General features: G+C 36.6%; 1 protein-coding gene across 6 annotated transcripts in view; it reads left to right on the top strand.

Annotated features, from left to right (window-relative positions):
* The window catches only part of LOC132905318 (telomerase-binding protein EST1A-like), a 146648-nt gene extending 138335 nt beyond the window's left edge, over positions 1-8313 (top strand). For 5 of the 6 annotated variants that reach the window (XM_060956486.1, XM_060956483.1, XM_060956484.1 and 2 more), the window contains one exon: positions 253-8313. In XM_060956486.1, the coding sequence (XP_060812469.1) occupies positions 253-389 (137 nt within the window). In that variant the 3' untranslated portion in view covers positions 390-8313. The remainder of the gene's footprint in view (positions 1-252) is intronic. The other variant, XR_009657779.1, reaches the window with a different exon arrangement.
* Positions 8314-21506: the final 13193 nt, after the last annotated feature.

Genomic DNA, 21506 nt, shown 5'->3' with positions numbered 1-21506 from the left:
AATGGATAAACATTCTAAATTGACGCTAGAAAGAGTAATAAAACTTCAGTTTTCTTGGATGTTTCGAGATGGTAGGTAGGATGATTTAACTAAGGAGGATAGATCAAACGAAATGCGTCTCTGGATGAAAGAAATTCGTTTCCGTGATCTAACAAAAACACCCACCATCTCAACCTGAATGTCATCCATCCAACCAACGAACCAACAACTCCTCTAGAAAGCTAAACAATTCCGGAATTTTCGTTTCAACAGAAGAAGGTCAACCACGACGACTCAGGAGGGAAGTTGTCCTACTAACGGATGACAGGAACTTGAGGGTGAAGGCGCTAGCAAGGGATGTTCCCGTAAGAGAGGTGCCCGATTTTATGCAATGGGCCGGCCTTGGTTGAGACGCTTTTCCGACCAAACATACCCGCTAACGAAAAATCTTCCGTTACCACCCCCGCCGAGTAAACTTGAACAACAGCAGCAGCAGAAATAGCAGCAGCAACCATCAACAGCAACAGCAGCAGCAAGACAAAGAAAAGGAAAGAAAGCGTGGAAGAAAGAGCATGGAGGAAAAAAGGGGAAACAAAGAAAAGAGGATATCTCGCATCGTGCTCCCTCAATCGTGGCCGATCAGCCGTCGCGCGCGTGCGACGGATCTTCCGTTCCCACACGTAAGTTCGTTCTGATTGTCGAGGTCGTGCCTATACCCGCGGTGATGCATTCATCGTGTCGGCGAGGATGTCAAAGAGATCGGCAAAGAATGTGTGCGTGTATATGAGAGAGTGAGTATGAGTGACTGAGTGAGTGGGTAAGTGAGTGAGCGAGTGAGTGAGTGAAGGAGCGAGCGAGTGAGAGTGAGAATGAGAGTGAGAGTAAGTGAGTGAGTGAGTGTATTAGTGAGAGAAAGAGAGAGAGAGAGAGAGAGAGAGAGAGAGAGAGAGAGAGAGAGAGAGAATATGACTGGTCATTTTCCATGGTGACATTGCTCGATGTAGATCGAGTTTTTAGGAGCGACCGAGACTAGGAGACACACAGGGAGAACGGTAGTTTATTTCTAGTAGGATCAGAAATAGAGGGATAAGAGAGAGGGAAATAGATATAATTAGATAGAAACGACGATGCGTGATCGCGACGCTTTCCATCGTTGATTTCTTTTTCTTTTTTCCTTGTTTTTAATATATTATATTTAATAGCTATATTTACGGAAATATAGATTTCTGTTTTCTTGAACACGATTAACAGCTACTATCTACTTTCTTACACGTAAGGAGAAAGGGGGATGTAAAGCGGCGCGAGAACGTTGATAGTTGAATCGTATCGGGGCAAAGTAATTTGTCCGAGAACGAAGACAGGAAAGTATGCCACTCGATCTGAGTGACGCGTACGAGAAAATAAAGCAAGAAAATGAATGAAGCGAGAAATGAAACGAAACGAGACGAGACGAGACGAGAGGGGTCGATATTTTTTACACTCGTGAATATCTTTTTTGGTTGATTTTTATCGATGACGACCGCTCTGCGGCCGTCTTCATTTTTCTCTACCTTTTATCATGTTTGTAACGGTCTATACACGCGTATATATGCATATATATATGTATATTTGTACGCACTTTTGAATATTGTATACACCGTATGCGGTCGTTGGAGGATGCGTTCGGAATCCGCGTACATCCCGCCCCGCGTGTGTGTCGCTTGTCTTTCTTTTTCTTCTCTTTTCTTATGCTGTCCTTTTTAGCAAGCTCCCTCCCTCGTACCGGATCGTTCTGGAATTAATTTTCTCTCTTTCTTCTCTTTTCTGTTTTTCCTCTCCCTTTCGGCTGTCCCTTCGTTTCTTTTCCTACTCTTTTTCTTTCTCGTTGTACGCGTAACGAAAAAGTTATCCTTGCACGCCGTATATTATTCTTATTTTTTTTTTTTATGCAATTTTCGATATTTGTATCGTACTTTTTCACTTTTCTTCACTTTTTTCTTTAACGATTCCATGGTTTTTTCGTACGATTTCGATGCCTTTATTTTTACTCGTTGTTAGCTTCTTTTTCCTTTTTACGAGTCTCGTAACGCCTTATGGACTTTATCGAAGCTTTTCCGGGCATAACTTCCATTGTAATCTCGAGCAGAGAAAAATGTGTTTGATATATATATATATATATATCTATATGTATATCAGTTTACCGAAGATATTCTCTATCTTTCGTATTAATATTTTTCAATTAATTACTTTGTTAATATTGATTTTGAAAAGCCACTGCGAACTAACTTAATTACTAACATATTTTCTTTGCAAATATTCGTTAATCGTCAAAATAAAGAAGAGCGATGTTTCGCTTAGTGTTCAATTACACAGAATTCAAATACTTGGACACGAAGTAAAATTTTGTTCATGTAAACTACTATACATGCTTGTCCATTCAATCTATCATAGCTGAATCTAGCGCACCTGTGGTCCGTAAGGCATTACGAGAAGAATTTTAATTTTTTTTTTTATATAACAATTTACGCGCTCGATGTTGGCGCAGCGAGAACGAGTGCGATTTTTACAACACAAAAAAGGTGACCGTGTTTTAAGCCGAATATAATCACGAGGGACGCTCCCCATTTGCATTCCCACGAAAACAAAGTTTTCCAGAGTGACGGCGTAGAGGTCCCGAATCCTTGTCGTTTTCCAGCGACTGCTCGCGTGTCATTGTCGAGAATGTCATGTGAATTTTTTAATCGAGACAATTTGCTCGCGTCAAAATGCCACAGACACGAAATTGAAACGTCATTTGTTTCGTTTATAACCGCCGTCAAAGACGGTTCCTTCTGTTGGCGGATGCCATTTTGTCAACTAACTTTGTTACCATTTCCGTGTGCCAATGAATTCGTGAAATTTTGTCAGGGGAATCAAGAATGTTAATTTGTAAATTAAATGGATTTTGTTTTGTTGGATTAAATGGTATTACTTTTTTGATTAAATGCTCATCATTTTGCTCATCAATACTGCTGCGGTGTTAAAATTTTTACGCTCCAATCTTGTTTTTGATTTAAGTATCAAAAATGTCCTTAATATTTTATGAACTTTGGCATAAAATAAAAACTTGAATCTTTCGTGGTTTCTTCAAGTTTAGAAAATTTCTTGAGCTTCAATTGAAAATTACTTAAAGGGAGTAGCAAATAATATAATATAAAAGATTTTTTTTCAAATTTGTATTTCGTGAATCAACGAGATATTTGATTAATTTAGAAATATTATTCGTTGATCAAGTAAATGCCATTGTTTATTTTGTCAGACGAATGATTACATTATTTTATAAACTAATTTATAATGTATTTGAATAAATGTAGTATAAGAATAATATACCTAACAGCGCTTAACAAGATTTAATAATTTGATCGACAGAGTGGTTGTTATTTTATCAACGAAGTAAATATCATTTAATAAAGCAATATTATGTAATTTTTTTGAAAACGTAAACTATATCAAGTTATCCGTATTATTAATATCAGTGAAACTCGAATTATTTTGTTATCAAAGTTGGCATTGTCTTACTCTTTAGACGGAAATGGCGTCCTTTCATTCCATCAAGATCACGTATACGTGGAGCAATGAGCCGTTTATTAATTTAATTTGACAAAGTCAAAGATTGTAATTATGAAATTATAACGCCGATAATCTTACGGGAAATGAAATATCTTAATATTTAAATCGCAAAAAAATTAATAGAATGTAAACGGTAGATTTGATCAGTAGGTTTCGCCACTCTTTTATGACACACGAATCTACATCATGTTTTTTTTTTTTTTACTATCTTTACTCATTTCTACCGTCTTAAATGATGAATTAATCTCATAGAAATTTAATGGACCGAGTAAATTGTTAAAACATCGGTAAAACATATTATAAATCTAAATTATGTTTAAATTTATATGTGTGTATATACATATATATACATAAAAAGGCCAAGGTAAAAAAAGGTAAAAAAAGAAGAAAGAAAGAGAAACTATTAATCACACGTGAAATAGTTAAAATGATCTTATAGCGTTGCAAAGGGTCATCTTAAATCGTACATCAGCATAACAAATTAATATCAATATTTGACAGTTCTGCAAGACATAAAAATGTAAAATCATCGATCAAAGGAGAAACTATCGATCGTAACGTTGCATCGTGATCCACCGTACGTGAGCGGATATAAATCGAACAGAAGGAAAAGAATATTTACGTGTACATGAACAAAGCAGAAAGCAACGGAAGGAAATGTAGAGGAAACACTGATACGTGTATACGGGCTTGCACTTTTTCTTCTTGCCTGTGTCGACAAACTTTCAGAGCACTCAAACGGTATAGAGATTAGAAGAAATAGCAGAAATCTATTGTGGCATGTAGTCGTTGATTTCGGGAGGTCTTGAATGTCCTAACACGATCCTATGACTTTTGCTCGATTGCATATCAATGATTAACCCCTTGCGGGAGATTAAGCTTATAGAAAAAAAACATATAATAAATAAATATATACATATACATATATATATATATATATCTATACATAGAAAGAAATATTGTACAGTGATAAAAATTTAAAGTTCTTATAGTATTCATCAAGAATAAGTATACAATTCTTAATCCATATAGAATTTAGAAAGTCTATATTTTTTGTAGTAAAATGTAATTTTGTATTTGCTAATATGCAATAACTGAAAAGTAACATACATATCTATCCATTGCATCTTAAAACTTATATATTTGATATAGTTTCCATTAATTATTATTTCCTATGGATGAGGCAAATTGTAATACTATAAAATTAATTATCCTTGCAAAATATACATACAAAATCACATTTTACACTAAAGGTATCGGCTTTTCAATTTAAGTTAATCAAACATTTTTTTTATTCCATCTGATACTATATAAGTCTGCAAACTCTTAATTCCTTTTCTAATAGCACTCTGTATATTTGTCGCGATTTTTCATGTGATAGAAATTTTCATCGCTAGGTCACCAATGTCTACGATACTTCTCTACAGTACACGCTGTATTTATTTTTCTAGAACACACTCGCAATTCGAAAGAATCTATAATCATCGTAAATGTGTACATTAAATGAGGAATCGTGAGTAATTTATACACACATACATAGAAAATGATCGACCACAAAGGGTTAATCGACTCGAATCGAACGCGTCTAAAATGTATTTTAGGATTCGGTACGATCGAGATCACGAACATTCCGAATAGAAAGATTGATATCGAACCGGTTGAACATGTTGATCGTGAATAATTTTGGTATCGTGATGTTTTTCCACGGAATTCGATGATCATGTCATGGTGGGACGATCGCACGCGACGTGATGAATCGGGAAATTATCGTTTAACTTTGTTCCGATTTGTTACTTGGATGAGACTCGTCCGTTTATTGTTATTTACCGAACTTGCGTTTTTTTAAACTGATTTCATTAGTAAATTATTCGTTGATATATTGATTCTCGGTCATTGTTACCGAGTAGAACAATTGATAATGAATTTTTTAATGAATTTTTTAATATATAAGATAAATATCGTCCTTCAAACGTACAGACTTTTAAATAAAAAAAATCTGTTCAAAGATTTCTTTAACTACATGTGTATTTAGAGAAGTTTTTCAGGCCCTATATGGCCTTATCTCCAACATTGTTCTAAACTGTTTCATAAAAATAAAAGGAAACAAAAAATGGCGATGATAATTGAGAGTCAGCAAAGTAATCGAGAACAATTGTATCCGTTCGTATTTAACGTTTTAGCCGCCACAATTCATATGTATTAATCCTTGAGAATGAAGGAGAGAGGATGAGAGAGAGAGAATGAATGAATGGATGAAATTGATAAGCAAGGGACCGTGAGAGATGAGAATGCGACGTGTCCTATTTTTCGATGAAAACTCTAGTTACTTAACGATCCATAGCGATTAATTCTGCAAGAAGAGAGTGAGTGCAAGGAAACGAGTGAAAGAGAAAGCGATCAAGAGACACGAAGAGGAAAAATAAGAGCATTCGTAATCGACAGGAACTCCTCTTGATCGTATCTTTTCGACTGGTTCACTTTTCTTTTTTCTTTTTAAGATAGTTGTACACATCGTCGTTATTAATGTTACTCTTTTCCTCTTTTCATCATGTAGAACGTATGCATTAAATGGTAGAGACGATCAGCTCGGTGCTGCACCATTTTCAAAGCTTCTTTAAAAACTGTTAACACAATTATCCTTTGACACTAGAAATACCACCATGGTTGAAGAATAATTTGTTATTGTCTTAGATAAAATACGTATTTCTAAACTTTCATTATTCTAGCCCTTATCTCTAGTTACTGTGCAATATGAACATTTTGTCAATATCTATCTCTATTGATGTAAAACAGCAAAGTTACAAGTAAACTATTCTGCTTCGTATTTTATTACGAATTATAATCCTTTTATCATATTTTATTGTTTTGGCAAAAAAGTTGGAAACCAGCTAAAAAATAAACTAAAACTGCAGACACTATTACGAGTTAAAACACCTTCAGTGACAAAAAAAAAGAAAAAAAGAAAAAAAACAACAAAAGCACAAAATTTACGAATAGTTATACTTGTCAGTGGGAACAATAGCTCTCACAATTCTGTTCATTAGTGAAACTTTATTGGTCTTTCTAGCGTTAATGGCGATAAACAGAATCAGTCAAACTGTCCTACCACCGATTGTAATCATTATATCACGTTGATTCCTCCGCAATAGCCGAATAGTGCAATAACAGGTGGCAAACTGGTAACGTTTCCGGTCGATCCTCGCGAGTCCTTGGTGTTGTGATCGACGAATTCGATTCGACCAACTGGATAGTCGAATATCTACATATACTGCAAAAATTATAAGAAATTTTATCTAGAAAATTTCAAATCGTTTCTTCGACACATCGACGAAGATGAAGTTACATAAAAGAAAAGAAAAGAAAAAGAAAAAAAAAAGAAAAAAAAATGCTCGTTTCAGTTGAGAGATCTTTTTGATGGATAGATTGAAACGCGCGTTTTCTTTTTATCGCATCGTATATCGATTGTTGCATTCTTACAAATGTAAAGCTGCCGAATCCCACAGCGTCACTGATGCAAAATCGCGTGGACATCGCATCGCTCCAGACGAGCTCAATGCTCGTTGAATCGTGCGTCGAATAAATTCAAAAAATTTGCCGCGACTTTTCCTTTGGCAAATGTCGAGGAACGCAGCGTGTCGAACCTCTGCAACTTGCCGTCAGTTCCTTTGCTTCTCGAGATGCGCCGACGCCAAGCTCAAGAACGTCTTAAAGCGTCTATTTTTCTACTGTATCTCTTCTGCAATTAAAGTCACGGCGTCCTTTAATCTTGCTGTGTTCCGTGGGTCATTTTCGATCGGATCGTATCTTTTATCACCAGAAAATTTCTTAAATTTGAGGAAATTATAGGGCAATCGTTCCTGATTTCTCGTTTGAATCGTATGTTAATGATTTTTTTCGAAAAGACTGAAGGATCGCAGTAGGGTTAATTACGAGCGGTTATCGGATAACATTCGCAATAAAGTAACTGTGTTTTCTGTTAAAGCCGAAATTTTACATTCCATTCAGCCACCACGTCAAGCTTTCTTGGTGAGAATGACATTTCTTTGTATCAGCTTGCGGAGGATCGAGATCTTTTGTTTCCTTCTTTTTCTTTTCCTTGATTGATTTTACTGGCTGGCTGTAAAAATTTGGTGAGATTTAAAGAAGAAAAGAGAAGGAGGAAGAGTGGAGAGATAGACGATGGTTAGAGACAAGTGGAAATAGACTTAAATATGGCGTCGACGAATACGACCGATCTGTGCAACTTGTTGACGTCGCGATTTTTATGGCACGTTTTATACTCGTGCCGAAAGCTGTGGTCTCTATCCCATCCCGGGACTATTTACACCATAAGTGTACCTATGAATGCATATAAGATATACGTTATATATAAAATACGAATACACGCGAACAAAAATATTACACACCACTGGCCATCGATTTTAATTCAAGATTGTCGCAATACCAATTATATGCGTATAGTAATTAAATATGTAAAAGAACGGTGTTAAATGGTACGTTTATATTTTGACTCGGAAAGAGGATTTTCTTTTTTCTTTTTGAATAATGTGACGAATAATTGTCGATGATAACAGTGATTATGGCGATGATAAGAATGACGACGACGACGATGATGATAATCACTACGATGCAGCGGTAGAATTTTTAGGCTAATCATTTATTACACTTATGAAAAATGTCACTACTATAGTGTTACCACTTTGATTATTCAATAAAACGCGAAGTTGACGGAATCGCTGTTACATATTCATGTGTACAGTGTATTATTTACTCTTCTGATCCCATTTCTTATAACTATCAAAATTCATTTCAAGAATTTCGAATTGAATTTCAAGAATTTTTAATTGAATTCTTAAAATGAATTTTGATGCTGTTCTAGAATTATACAGTATTTATACACTTCACATTATATCATATTGTATTTATATACTGAAGCAACATTTACTTCTACATAAGTTGGTTATCGCTTTGTCTTTTCTTTATTATTAGAAACAATACAAGAAAACATTTTTGTATTATCAATATCCCTATATATAAAGGCGCCAGTAGGATACAAGGAGTTAAGAAACTTGATCTCAGCTAAAATTCCTCTTGCTCTTATACGAGCATTACGTATCCATAAACATGGCAATACTTAGAACAGGCAAAGCCTCCATTATCATTCTTCACCGTTTATGAGATCGAAGAATCTCGCGCAGCGATTAGTGCGCGCTTCCGAGTAATTGCGCGGCCTTTTCCCGGTTCGATTCGACCCCGATGGCCCCGCGTCATTGGGATCGTTTGTTCGCGTGCTCTTTACCCACTTCGCGATATTTAGGTCTATAAAGCACGCGAACTCGAGCATTGAAAGCCGATCGAACACGTTCGGCCTCGTTACAAAGCTTCGCTAAGCGCCGCACAGTTTGAGAACGAGTGTTTGACCGGAGAAAAGTTGCGATTTTTATCATTTTTTACACATTATCTGATCCTTGTCTTTTCTTAAGTTTTTACATTTTTGAAGATGAATTATTATTGAATTTTTTGGTAATAAAAATTATTTCAATAGCACTGTTCACTCAACTTCATTGATTATAATCGTTACACACATGTGATTTTTGGTTCAGTTAATAGGATTTTCCGTAAATATAATTAAATATCTGCTTGCAAATATTGTATGTATATAATAATGTTTCGAGCTTGAAGCATTTGGGAATGAATTTTTTTTCTTTCTATTTAATAGATTATTTACAATCAATTCTCATACAGAATTTTAAGTAAATTTTTTGGCGTGGTACTGTAACTTGGATTATAAAAGTCTATAGTATGTTTGATTCTAGTTGAATCTAATGTGGGAATGAATTTGAGAGCACAATGATCATGTAGTGCTCAACGAATTAATAATTCTTTATTTATTTTATACCGTGTATACAGGACAATAATTATGCACAACTGATGTAACGTATTAGTATGAAATTAATTGTATACTTCATGAAGTATAAAATGATAAATGACCTGTATTGTAAGATTTCACTCTTACAAATGAAGTTCATATAAACAGAGTTTTACAGTATACCAAAAGCAAACTCTTGTTTGCTTTGATATAAGTTGGGGCATTTGAATTTTAGCCAGCTAGATTAGATAAACCAGCTGAAATTAAATACTGCACTGTGGCGGCATTCAGGCCGAGTCGAGAGAGTAAGCTATGTCTGTGTGGTCAGCTCGTGTTATTAAATTTATTCTTGGGTATTGTCCTGGCACGGGATGTCGATAACGTTTTTCATGTTACGAACCATTACCGCGTATAATATGCATTTTCGACGCGAAGTCATTGGCTATTCGTGAATAACAAATTACGGTGCTTGTTGTTGACGTTGGTGACAATGGTTGGGGCATAAAGTTGGGGTAGGTTAAATTAAATCCCTTATTGCAAGGTTGATTAAATTTAGTAACGATAAAATAGGTAGCTTGGAGTGGTGATCGTAAAATGTGTTTGATGGTGTAGAGAATTATTGAGACAAGGGTTGGTAGTTGGGTATTGAGGTGAAATAAATTTATTAATAATAATATAGGTAGGTTATCGTCGGGGCTAAAAAATATGACGATATTTAGAATTATTGAGATAATAGGATCAGTAATTTACAGGCTGTTGGAGAAATTTGAGGAATTGAAACGTACAAACAATACGAAAAATATAGGATAGGTTGGATAAATATAGATTGGATTATATTAGAAGAATTATAGACTGTTTCGATAATATTTGAAATTATTGAACTTGAGTTAAATTTATTTCTAATGAAATACATATCGTAGAGTCAAATTATATGTTTAAAATTGTTAAGATAAATGTATAATGATTGCTTCAAATATAAGTACCAGATATAGTAGATAGAAATTGTGATAAATCTATTTGCAGTTAAAAAAGCATGCACATCTTAAAAATGATTAAAATTAGAATAACTTTAGAATCTTTAACGTTCATTTTAACTCAAAGAAAATTGCTCCAATTTTCATTGATTAAAATATGATAGATTCTGCAATTTTCTCGATTATTAATATTCACCTGGTCGAGTCTGTGCTATAACTAGCAAGAAATTAACGAACACACGGGAAAGATGTTGGAATGTTGTTGGAATCTATAATTTATAGTCTCCTTAATAATTAAGGAAAATTCGAAATTTATTCATATATAGATAATGAAAAAATATCAAACGGAAATACCAATTTTATAATGATACTATACATGCTACACTAAGAACACATCGCTACGTAACTATGGAACAGTAATTGCATTAGTTTTAAACGAAGAAGCGCCGTTACAGGTAATGAACCATTAGGCTGGGTCATGCATGTGTCTCGACGGTAATTAGTAACTAGATACTTCGAAATTAAACGAACGCGCTCGAAATAAACGTAACAACCGTGCGTGTTCGATAATAAAATAGAGTGCGTACACGTGTAATAACGTTTCTCGAGATTATCTTCTCCTAGAGAAAAAAAAGATCTCTGAGTACAACATAACATATGCAAAGTGATAAGAAACGATAAAAATGTGTATTTACTGTAACGTAATATTAACAGTTAGGTCTTATGGAATGTTTAACATATCAAGCGAATAGCATTCCTAATCGTGAAAAATGATACATCCTTTATTCGCGTCGTTTGAACACATTATATCGCACACACAGTCTTTCTCATAAAATTATATCGTGATATTATTCCAAAGTTTACGTCGACGTGTACGTATATCGACAAGGTTACAATATCGGTAATTAGATAAACAGTTATGTCATAACACGTCGGGCTAACGTGCGTTCCAGTATACTGAAAACTCTATGAATAACTTTTCCACCGACGAAGGAAAAGCAATTCCTCTTGGACGTATCGACGTACCGTTACAGAGTTCATCGACGAACCTTATCGATCATTTAATTTTCTTTATTCGTACAGCCATCCGAGCTACGTATCGGAACATTTGTTCGAAAGCATGTTGTCTCCTATCTGGACAATTTTTGGATAATATACCGTACATCATAACTACACTTCAAATGCTTATACATTTTTAGGAAATTAAAATCCATAAAAATTTACGTTATGCATATAATACGTTTATATTTAAGTTATTCTCGATCAAAATTATTTAAATTAAGATATTAATTCTTATACAGTAACATTTTCAATTTGAGTTACGATTGTTATAATCCTTATAGAAGGATTACTTGTATTATTTTCAACATTAACTCCACTCCGATCATCCGCCGAATCCATCTGCGCAATACAGATCGACCAACTTACTTTCACGAGGACGATCGTCAAGCGACGTTCGTTCGTTCGAATAATCACCGTCTCTCTGTCGGGAAGCCACGTAGGGGAGCTGGAAACTCGGTTCACCGTCGGACAGTAGATTTCCGGTCGAGTTTATCCAACGGAGGGAACGGCAGCAGCAGTTCTGTGGCGAGCGAGAGTCCGCCAGGCTGGTTATTTTTAACCAGCCAACCTTGAACTTGCTGTGCTGCTCCTGCTCCTACTGCTCCTGCTGCTGCTGCTGCTGCTGTGATCCGATCACCAATAAAGGGACTTATCTAATTCTGAGAAAGGCGATCGGCTCTCTCGGCTAAAGGTAAGTACCCACGCTGTATTCCCAGCAGCAGCCTACCACGGACGTACGTTATACTACATCCTGGCCTCGGTACCGTGGCTCGGGGACACGCTCGAAAGGGACCTCTTAACATTCGCCAGTATATGTCCCACGACGTAGCTTGCACCGCCGGGGTTATGTTTAAAGATGTGCCTTCCCCATGGAACAATCGAACCGAGATATTTGTTTGATCTTCCCTGGGTTCGACGTTGCTCCAACTATTTCAGTTCTTTTAACAAAAATTTTCACGCTTATTTGGTAACCGGAGCATATGGGTATCTTGAACGTGTCATTTTCATATACCAAATATACATGCAAGAATAATCTCATTTTCATTATAGCTGTAATCTAGATAATAGCGCTTAAAGATTTTAATAATTCTTTTCCCTTATGCAGATTTTCTAATACTTACAGATGAACCTTTAACAAATAGATGCCGTTTGAGTATTGTCGAAAGTAAGAGCAGGATGTTTGAAACAGTAGAAACTTAATAATTTGCCGTAGTATACGTGTTTTGGGATCAATTTCTATTGGTAGTTGCTTGTACATGGCAAAAAGTAACTGCCAAATGTGATCACTTTCTCTTAAAAATGTTCAATTACTTGTAGAAGTAAGTATAATATACAGCTTTATCCTAGCATATGATTTCACATAGACTGCCTTACTGAAAGAGTATCAAAGAATACCGAAAGAATACTTAAGGGTAGAAAAAAATACCAAAGAAAAGAGCGTTCTTTAAAATTGGAAATGAGATGTCAAGTAAAACGAAGATAAGGATCAAGGATCGTGCTACTTCGCCGGAAACCTGCGTGGTCAAATGGTTTTCCCGACACACCGTGCAGATCCAAGGGCCGCTAATCGGAGTTATCAGTCCACGTAGTTGCACGTGTTCTGTGCACGCCGTTTTTCATGAGGAAGCGCAACAAAAGTGACTGTCGCGGCTGGTAGGTGCAACACACGCGTAAGACACGCTCACGCTGCGGTGTGTGCACACGGCTGTACGTCAGGAACGCCGGCATGTCCGTCTATGGTTCCCCCCTAGGTGGATGCTCGTGATAACTCCCGCGAGAGTTATGCGGTAGCCACCGCGAGATAACATAAACTCGCGCGTTATCTGATCAGACAATGCATCCGGTGATTTGTGGACTCACGAATGGGGTGACCTGCATACCGAGATACCTGGTGTTGCGCTCTTGGGCCCCCGGCCGTGCTCTTGGTCACCTGGAACGTCGAATCAGCCCGTGGAACCTCGTCTTGAACGTCGATCTTCTGGTATATATGATCATTTCGTTCATTTGTCATTTATGTACATTTATCATTCACGAAAGTATTCGAACGCCTACCATAGAAAATTTTAATATTCGTACTGTATGTGTTGTGTAAGACGTTTTGAAATTTTATGAGTGCTGTGGTGAAACACGACTGTTATGAATATACTGAAGCAATTTGAAAAATATTTATTGCAAATATACGTCTAGCAAGAATCTAGTATATTACAGTATGTGCCATTGGAAGCACATAGTAAGCGTTAAATATGATTCTAATCTAATCTAATATGGTTTATTGATATATCCAATTTAAAACGAATTTACATAAATAACCCGAGTCTCATTATTATTAATTGCATATGAAAATCTATTGGTACTAGTTAAATATTTCACAACATGGCAATACCTATCGTAATCGATCATTAAATTTAGATTCATCAACAACCCTTTTCTTACTCGTGAAAACGACGTTTAAAGAATCAAAGGGTTAAATCCCCACGAGCAAACCTGTCAAAACAAATTCCATTTTCACTCGTTGTCAGACGTATTTCTCTCTTGTTATACGTAAGTAGTTACGTAGTAGAACTGTGGCCAGAAACGGTTGTCCAGGAATTACGTTTATAGGAGCACGTAATCGCGAGAGGCCTGCACTTGACCGACAGGAGCATAAAGAGAATGGTCGGCGTGCGCCGGCATAAAAGGATCCTGGTGTCCTCTCGTGAATCTAAAATCTCTTCTATGCCGTACGGCCAGTTTTCGAGCGAAGCTAGGAGGAGAGCAAAAGACACCACCGAAGCGGAGCAGTTGCGCGTAGATCCGGCCAGATTCTGACACGCACGACGGACCGCATGTGTTGTCCGCGTCGTGTTTCCTGGTAGCAATTAAAATTGCGCGCCTTCTTCTCTGTCCCTTTTCCCATTTTCACGGTGAAGAACGAGGCTTCTCTCTTCTCCTTTGTTCCGTTTGCTCATTTGGCTCTCCCTTCATTCTTCCCCTTTACTCTTCGGTGTAATTGTATTTAAAATTCTTAAATTCTTGCAAATGTTTCCTAGGGCTAGGTTATAGTTAGATCTTTTCATAATTTGTATCGGATTGTAACATAAATTTGTCCTGTTTTTATTACATGCCTTTCTTTAGTAGAAAAATAAAATTCTGAAAATTTTCTTAATTTGTTTGATATTTTATCAAAGCTTCAAAGTGATATGGTGATATTGCATACTACAAGAATTAATTTATACGATGAAGATATATTATAAAATTAACAAAGCTAACGATCATATTGAGAAATAAAACACAATATCTCTGTTTGAAAGATCGACGTTCAAAATTCACTGCATGAATATTCGTGGAAGACAAAAACTTTCTACATAAATTGAGCAGCGACTTATCACTCATTCCAGCACTCGACTCCTCGTAGAACGTCTTCATCTCCCATCCCCTAAATAAAAAAAAGTCTCCACAAAAACTCACCCTTTCATCTTTCGTGTCCCATCCCTCGAAATCTCCCCAACTCCATTCCTCGAGAAAAGGAACACAATTACCGTCGGGGAGGAGGCCACCCGCGAGGGTCGAAAGTCGTTCGGCTCGCGCTGGTCCCAGCGCATCTGGCTCGTGGCCAGCTGACTCCGCGATAAAGCACGACTACACCTCCGCTCTCAAGAGCACGTGCAACGACCCCGTGATCTTGAACTTGTCGTAATTCTTTGCTCGACGGGCTGCTTCAACGAAATAATCGTGTGAACAGGGACAAAAAACGCCTCGTAAAGCTTTCAGAGACGAAGAAGATCAAAATCTAATCTAACGAAACTCCATTTATATTTTACACTTAGTATACTTACGAACGAAATACTTAGTGTCTAATCACTTGAATTCTGGTTGAGTTCTGAACAACTACTGAGTATCACACCAATTAGACGAATTTGAATCACTTTTCCCTATGCTTTTATTATTCATATTTTTCTTTATGGTTAAATGGTACAATACAGATCATTTAATATTCTATTCTCCACAAAGCATTCGATTAATCTCATTTTAATATATCGCATCGATTGTCTAAATTCATTGTCCGGTATTGTGTCTTTGTACGAGTGTCTCCGTATAAAATAAATTAACAATTGATAATAATTAAATAGAATGTAGAATTTAGAACTTGTACGAACGTGAATTTCTATTAATTGGATTAATGGCACAATTATGTTTAGAAAGTCGTTAGTAATCGAAAGAATTAAGTGGACTTCTATTGTATGACCACTTCGATCATACGAACCTGCTTGTCTCTCGGTTCAGATAAACGTAACTTTACTGTACTTCTATCTACCTGAAAAAAATGAATACAGTAACTGGAATAGTTAAGCGCCAGGCCAAGGATCGTTCACTTTTTCGCAGTCAGACAGTCGTTTTAACACACGGCGATGTCTGTCTCTCTCAGTTCGTTCGCGGTCGAATCCCACGCGTTCCGTTTCCGAAGTGTTGCGTAAGAGTCGGCGACGCGGACAGGCATCGCGACGCACGCCGATTCCCGGACGAGGTTCCTAACCCTCCGGTCACTCGGATGCGTTTTCTGTATTCGTCGGAGGCGCTCCAGCCTCGTCTGGGTTACGAAATGCAGAAGACGTACTGCGCGAATGCGGTAATCGCATTCCCCTCGTCGCGTCGATTCGTGCTGAAAGCTCCGCTCTTTCGGGGAACATGTCCGTTCGCGGAGACGAGCCGTTCGATCTACGGGGTGGTCGAAATGTCTAGAGAAACGTCGCCACGCTGGGCCAGAATAGAAATTTAGTAACTTAGCCTTCAATAACTACAAAAAAATATTTGGATATATATATAAAATACATATCGCACATTTTCAGAGTATTAAATTTTTCTACTTTTCTTTCTATGAAGATATTGTATTATTAAAAGATACGAAATATGCTTAGATCTAGTTAATTGATATACAAATTTTATAATAAATGCAATAACGTGAAGATTCCTTTTTGTAGTCATCGTAACTGAAATAATTAATAATCTTTGTATTAATGAATTGCAGTATGTTAGAAACAGATACGAAGATACGTTAAAAGAAATACATTCGTCCTTTACTCAATTAATGATTTACTGAAGTGTAATTTTGCGTATATGCAACATTAAGCATGAAAGAGTTAATTATTTCAGTTCAAGATACTTTCTCAATTAAAAATCACGTCAGATTAATTTCTACTGTATACAATCATCGATATCAAACGTATCACGTGTTATACAATTAGTCGTAAAAGAGTAAACAAAATACTACCTATTTATATTACAGCGAGTCTTTTCTTCGTTTCTACAAGGCATGCACCATGTGCTAAGACATAAAGTTAACTAGCTGCCATGAGCATCACAGGACCACACAGTCGTGGTCGTGGTCGTAACTCAGGCTTATTATATTTCGCAATTCGTAGCATTACCGGTCTTTTTTTACCATTATTTCGCTTTATCTCTTCCATCCCTCCAACTCTTAAGCTTTCCCTCATTTTCACTGCTTTTAGTCGTAGCTGATTTGGTCGCGGGATGAGAACAACTTCATATCGTATCCCCCTTGGCAGAATTTATACCACGCACGGTAATTTTCCGATAGCCGATGTATTTATATGTAAAAAGTATGCGAAACCCAGTATACGTTTCCCTGGTTGGTTGATAAACGATGTACGGGTCTAACCTGTATTGAGTATCAGGGAGGATGAAAGTTTCGATCGGTTTACTGGAGTCGGGGTTGATCCAGGTATTGTGGGTGCAATTTCATGATACGAAAATTCAAGTTTAGGGTAATATTAGCTGTGGAATATTGGTTTGAAGAAAGGTAATACTAAGATAAATTTGTTTAGTATATAAATGGGGAGGTTCGATGGCATTTGGATCACAAGTCAGAAAGATGGTAATAGGACTGTTATAGAAACTTTATATATTTAGAGACACTGATAAACACTGATATTTTATGTTCCAAATGTTATAATGTATATGTTACATGCATCAATACTTATATAGTATTATTATATTATTATATGATGTATTATTATAATAATATTGTACTTCGATATTTTATGTACCTCTGAATTCTACTATCTTAAATATTTTACAACTTTTATATTCTATTCTTTTTATTTTATGTTCATTACGAAGATAATTAATAAACACAGTTTCGATCATACAATTTGTTTCATAAATAAAAAGGTTATAGACGCAGAATCCCAAGCACACATACGACTCTGTACGGATTTTCCCTATATCAAGGTCAATGAAATCAATGAATTAGAAGTCCTGTCCTTTTCTGTGTAACTATAATAAAATCTACTGTTATATATAATTGTAGAATTATAGTAATATAATTGTTTTAATGGAATAAAATAATCTTGCTCTCATTTCCCCCATGAACTATCAAACAGTACAAACAACCCACATAAAGTAAGCTCTATCGTTTCTAACCCATTGACGCCACGTAACCAGACAGCCAATCAGCTAACCAACCGACTCAACTGCTCCACGAAGTATCCTGAGCGATTGACGAGCGGATCGCAGGCATGTCGACAGGACAACAGGTACACCGTCCCGCGAAAGACGAGCAGGACATCGATACACGTCCGTATGAATTCACGGAATAACGTAATGGCGGATATACTAGAGGAGAGCAGAGAAAGAGTAAAAGAGAGAGAAAGATAGAGAAGCGGCGACCTCGTCGTTTAAAGAGGATACTCGTCCATGGTGATTCTTATCTATGTAGGAAGTCATCCAGTCGCGTCCTCTTCTCTTTCTTCTCTGTGTGTCTGCGTAAAGGAGATACAATCTTAAGGCGTGCGTTAGGTAATACCACTGGAGACCAGCTAAATGCATATTGTCGTGCTGTTGACTTCTTCGTTCGCGCGGTGCTTTACCTAAGTTCCGAGCGACGGAAGCTGGCTACGGGTCTCGTCAACGGGAAACTGGCCTTCCGCTCGGAACACCGCGCCGGTTCACGCACCGGCTGACACGCGAATACGTCCATACGGCGACTGCTTTCTTAAACACTGGAACTAACAAACTGATTGTAACCACGAATTTCTTATTATTCATAGCAATGTTACGTTTATGTATGCGCCGATGTATCATATCTTGCGATTCTGGATGATTTTTCGTCAAATATAGAGATAAGATTCCTTTTCTGACAAACATAATTCGTATTATTGAGACACGTGCTTAAGGTAACTTACATATATTACGTTCCTAAAGGTATACAAAAGGTATATTTAATATAATAAACATACGATGAATATATCCCATTATAACAGATACTTTATCATGAATAAAAAACGCAAGAAAGATTCCCATGACTTAACAAACAACAGTATATCACAGTAGTTGTTATAATTAATCCAATTTCTTCTAATATCATAATATTCTAAAATCTACACACGATAAAGGATATAGTGACGAGCACAACATTAAGCAAATCCCCCTTTCTTTCAACGATAGAAGCTCAGTAACGCCAATAGAAACTGAAAGAATCAAATAAAGGACTGTCTTAACAAACTATCAAACCTTTATTTAACACTGTGATGCCATATCTGACACTTCATCTAACAATGGAAGATTTTCCGCCACTCTGTTCGTACATCATATTAATAAACGCGAATCCACGATGGGATTCGTATTTGTCTAACAGAAAGGAACAGAAAAAAAGAAAGGAAGGAGTCTGGTCCCCTCGGTGGAAGTTGGAGGTCGTTTAACGAAGTTCCGCTTGGATCGCTTACGCATGACCGGAAGAACGACGTCTGCCGGACTAGCTGACGTTGGTATCCCTGCGCTCGTAGTCGGTGTAGCAGGGGACCAAGGGCCCAGGATCGAAGTGAAGGAAGGAAAAGAAGGAAAAAGGCGCGCGCCGCGGCACATTGTTCATTCAGGAGGCGAGCGCCGCGGCCATAAGTCATAGATTAGATTCAGATCGCTTTGAGCCATTGTATGCGTATCGTCGTCGGAGACAATGCCCCAGTGAATCAAGCCTACGATCGCCGGGGCTCTGGGGAATCCCTGTCTCTGCAGTGGTCGGCTGTGGCCAGCCCTCGGGTTCACAAGTAATTGTCCACCGGAGGACGAAAGCTTTGAAAGAGACGGCAAGAATTCCAGCGCCAGCGTCTATCTCGAAGAGATACGCGCGCCGGCAAAGGCGATTCTATTACCCTGACCGACGAATGGGAACGTACACCAAGGGTGGCTTTTTTTCCCCTTTCTTTTTCCTTTCTTTTCGCGAGGAAAGCACGGCATGTGAAGAAACATTCGCAACCGCTGACATGAAATTTCGTCAGTTTATAATGGAACAGAGGGATGCAGAACATAGGGATGCATACCATAAGGGGAAAATACGGCAAATATACTTTTGTTGGGGTTCTGGTTCTGATATTATTTGGCGTTGGAAATAGAATATTAAGTGTATATACAGTAGGGTACGTTGGAGCAAATAATATTACAATGAGGGAGTCCTATAGGTAGACTATGGGTTTTTTATGTAATTTAGAGAAAGTTGAAAGTAAAATATATGTAAACACATAAAATTCATATTATATGCAAAAAAATAAAATTTGCAAAGGGTAGTACTCTTTGTAATATTTAATAGATAAAACAAATCTTCTTCTAGGTCTCATTTTTTCAGTTGTATCTATGGGAACATGAAGTTACATAAAAATTTGCAGCCCAACTATCAGGAGTAACTGTTACCAATAAAGTTAAGATGCTGAAACAAAAGCAAATACTACGATGATCGAGGTTTACATTTTTCACGTATGTTAAATTTTTTTTTTATTTTTATCCGAATTCGTGCATTTTCTTTTTCTTTAAGAATTTACATCGCCCTGAGGCGGGCGTAATTTCCTTTTCGAAACATTTGCATCTCTGTGAACAGCATAAAAACGTACTTCTGATTCTTCGTTAAAAGGAACCGTACGTGATGTAAATATTTTCTCTTACTTCAAAGCAACGAGTTTTTACCTTTGCTCTTCACAATGCACTTTCTCGAGTGTATCGACAAAGAAAGTTTCGTAAAATGTTACAAAAGATCCTTTGGCACCGAAAACATTTCTTCACACTTGTCAACGTGATAATGTCGCTTTAACGTGAGTTTGATTGTACTAAGACTAGAAGTACGAAACCAGTGAAAATGACTGCTACCAGATTTTGGAATTATTAAAAACATATATTTTTTATGAAACACGATTACGTACATTTATTAATAGACTGTAGATCTTTATGCCAATGTAAAAAATATATAAAATATCCAAAGTATAATGTTTTCTATATACTTAGTAGATAAAACAATTTTCTACCGAGGTTCTTCTTTTCATATAACATTTCGTATAACATATGTATTTATTATTAAATGTATTAAATGGTATATGTATTTAATAATAATAAATGTATTAAATGGTATATGTATTTAATAATAAATAAATATGTTATACGAAATGTTATATGAAAAGAAGAACCTCGGTAGAAAATTGTTTTATCCACCAAGTATTGTAGAAAACAGTATACTTTGGATATTTTATATATTTCTTACAATGGCATAAAGATCTACAGTCTATTAATAAATGTACGTAATCGTGTTTCATAAAAAATACATGTTTTAATAATTCCAAAATCTGGTAGCAGTCATTTTCACTGGTTTCGTACTTGATTACAATTTTTTAATTTAATATGGAACTTTGTTTGATACGATCGTTCGATTTGTCGATTGAACAAGCAATCAACAAATCAATTATAAATAAATCATTTGGTGTTAGTATAATTGTGTATTAGTGGAAACGCTTTGAAAAAAGAACTGAACGGTAAAAAATACGTTATCCAGTCGAGTCCGATACCTGACTTTAATGTAATTAATTCGTCGTTGCATTGACGTCAGTATGAACGTCGTCGAATTCGATCGACGGACAGACATTGACACATTCCATCGGAATGTAGCAATTTGGGGAACACGTGTTTCGTTTCTTCAATGGATTCCAAAGCTTCAACGAATTCGCTTAGGAATTGTTTTACCAATGATCATGTCTGTTTTAAATCCGTGAACGCGTTTA

This window comes from Bombus pascuorum, chromosome 3 (genome assembly GCF_905332965.1).
Source record: "Bombus pascuorum chromosome 3, iyBomPasc1.1, whole genome shotgun sequence".
NCBI classification, from domain to species: Eukaryota; Metazoa; Arthropoda; class Insecta; order Hymenoptera; family Apidae; genus Bombus; species Bombus pascuorum.
Note: the sequence above shows the minus strand (reverse complement) of the source record. Positions and strands in the feature narration are given on the sequence as shown.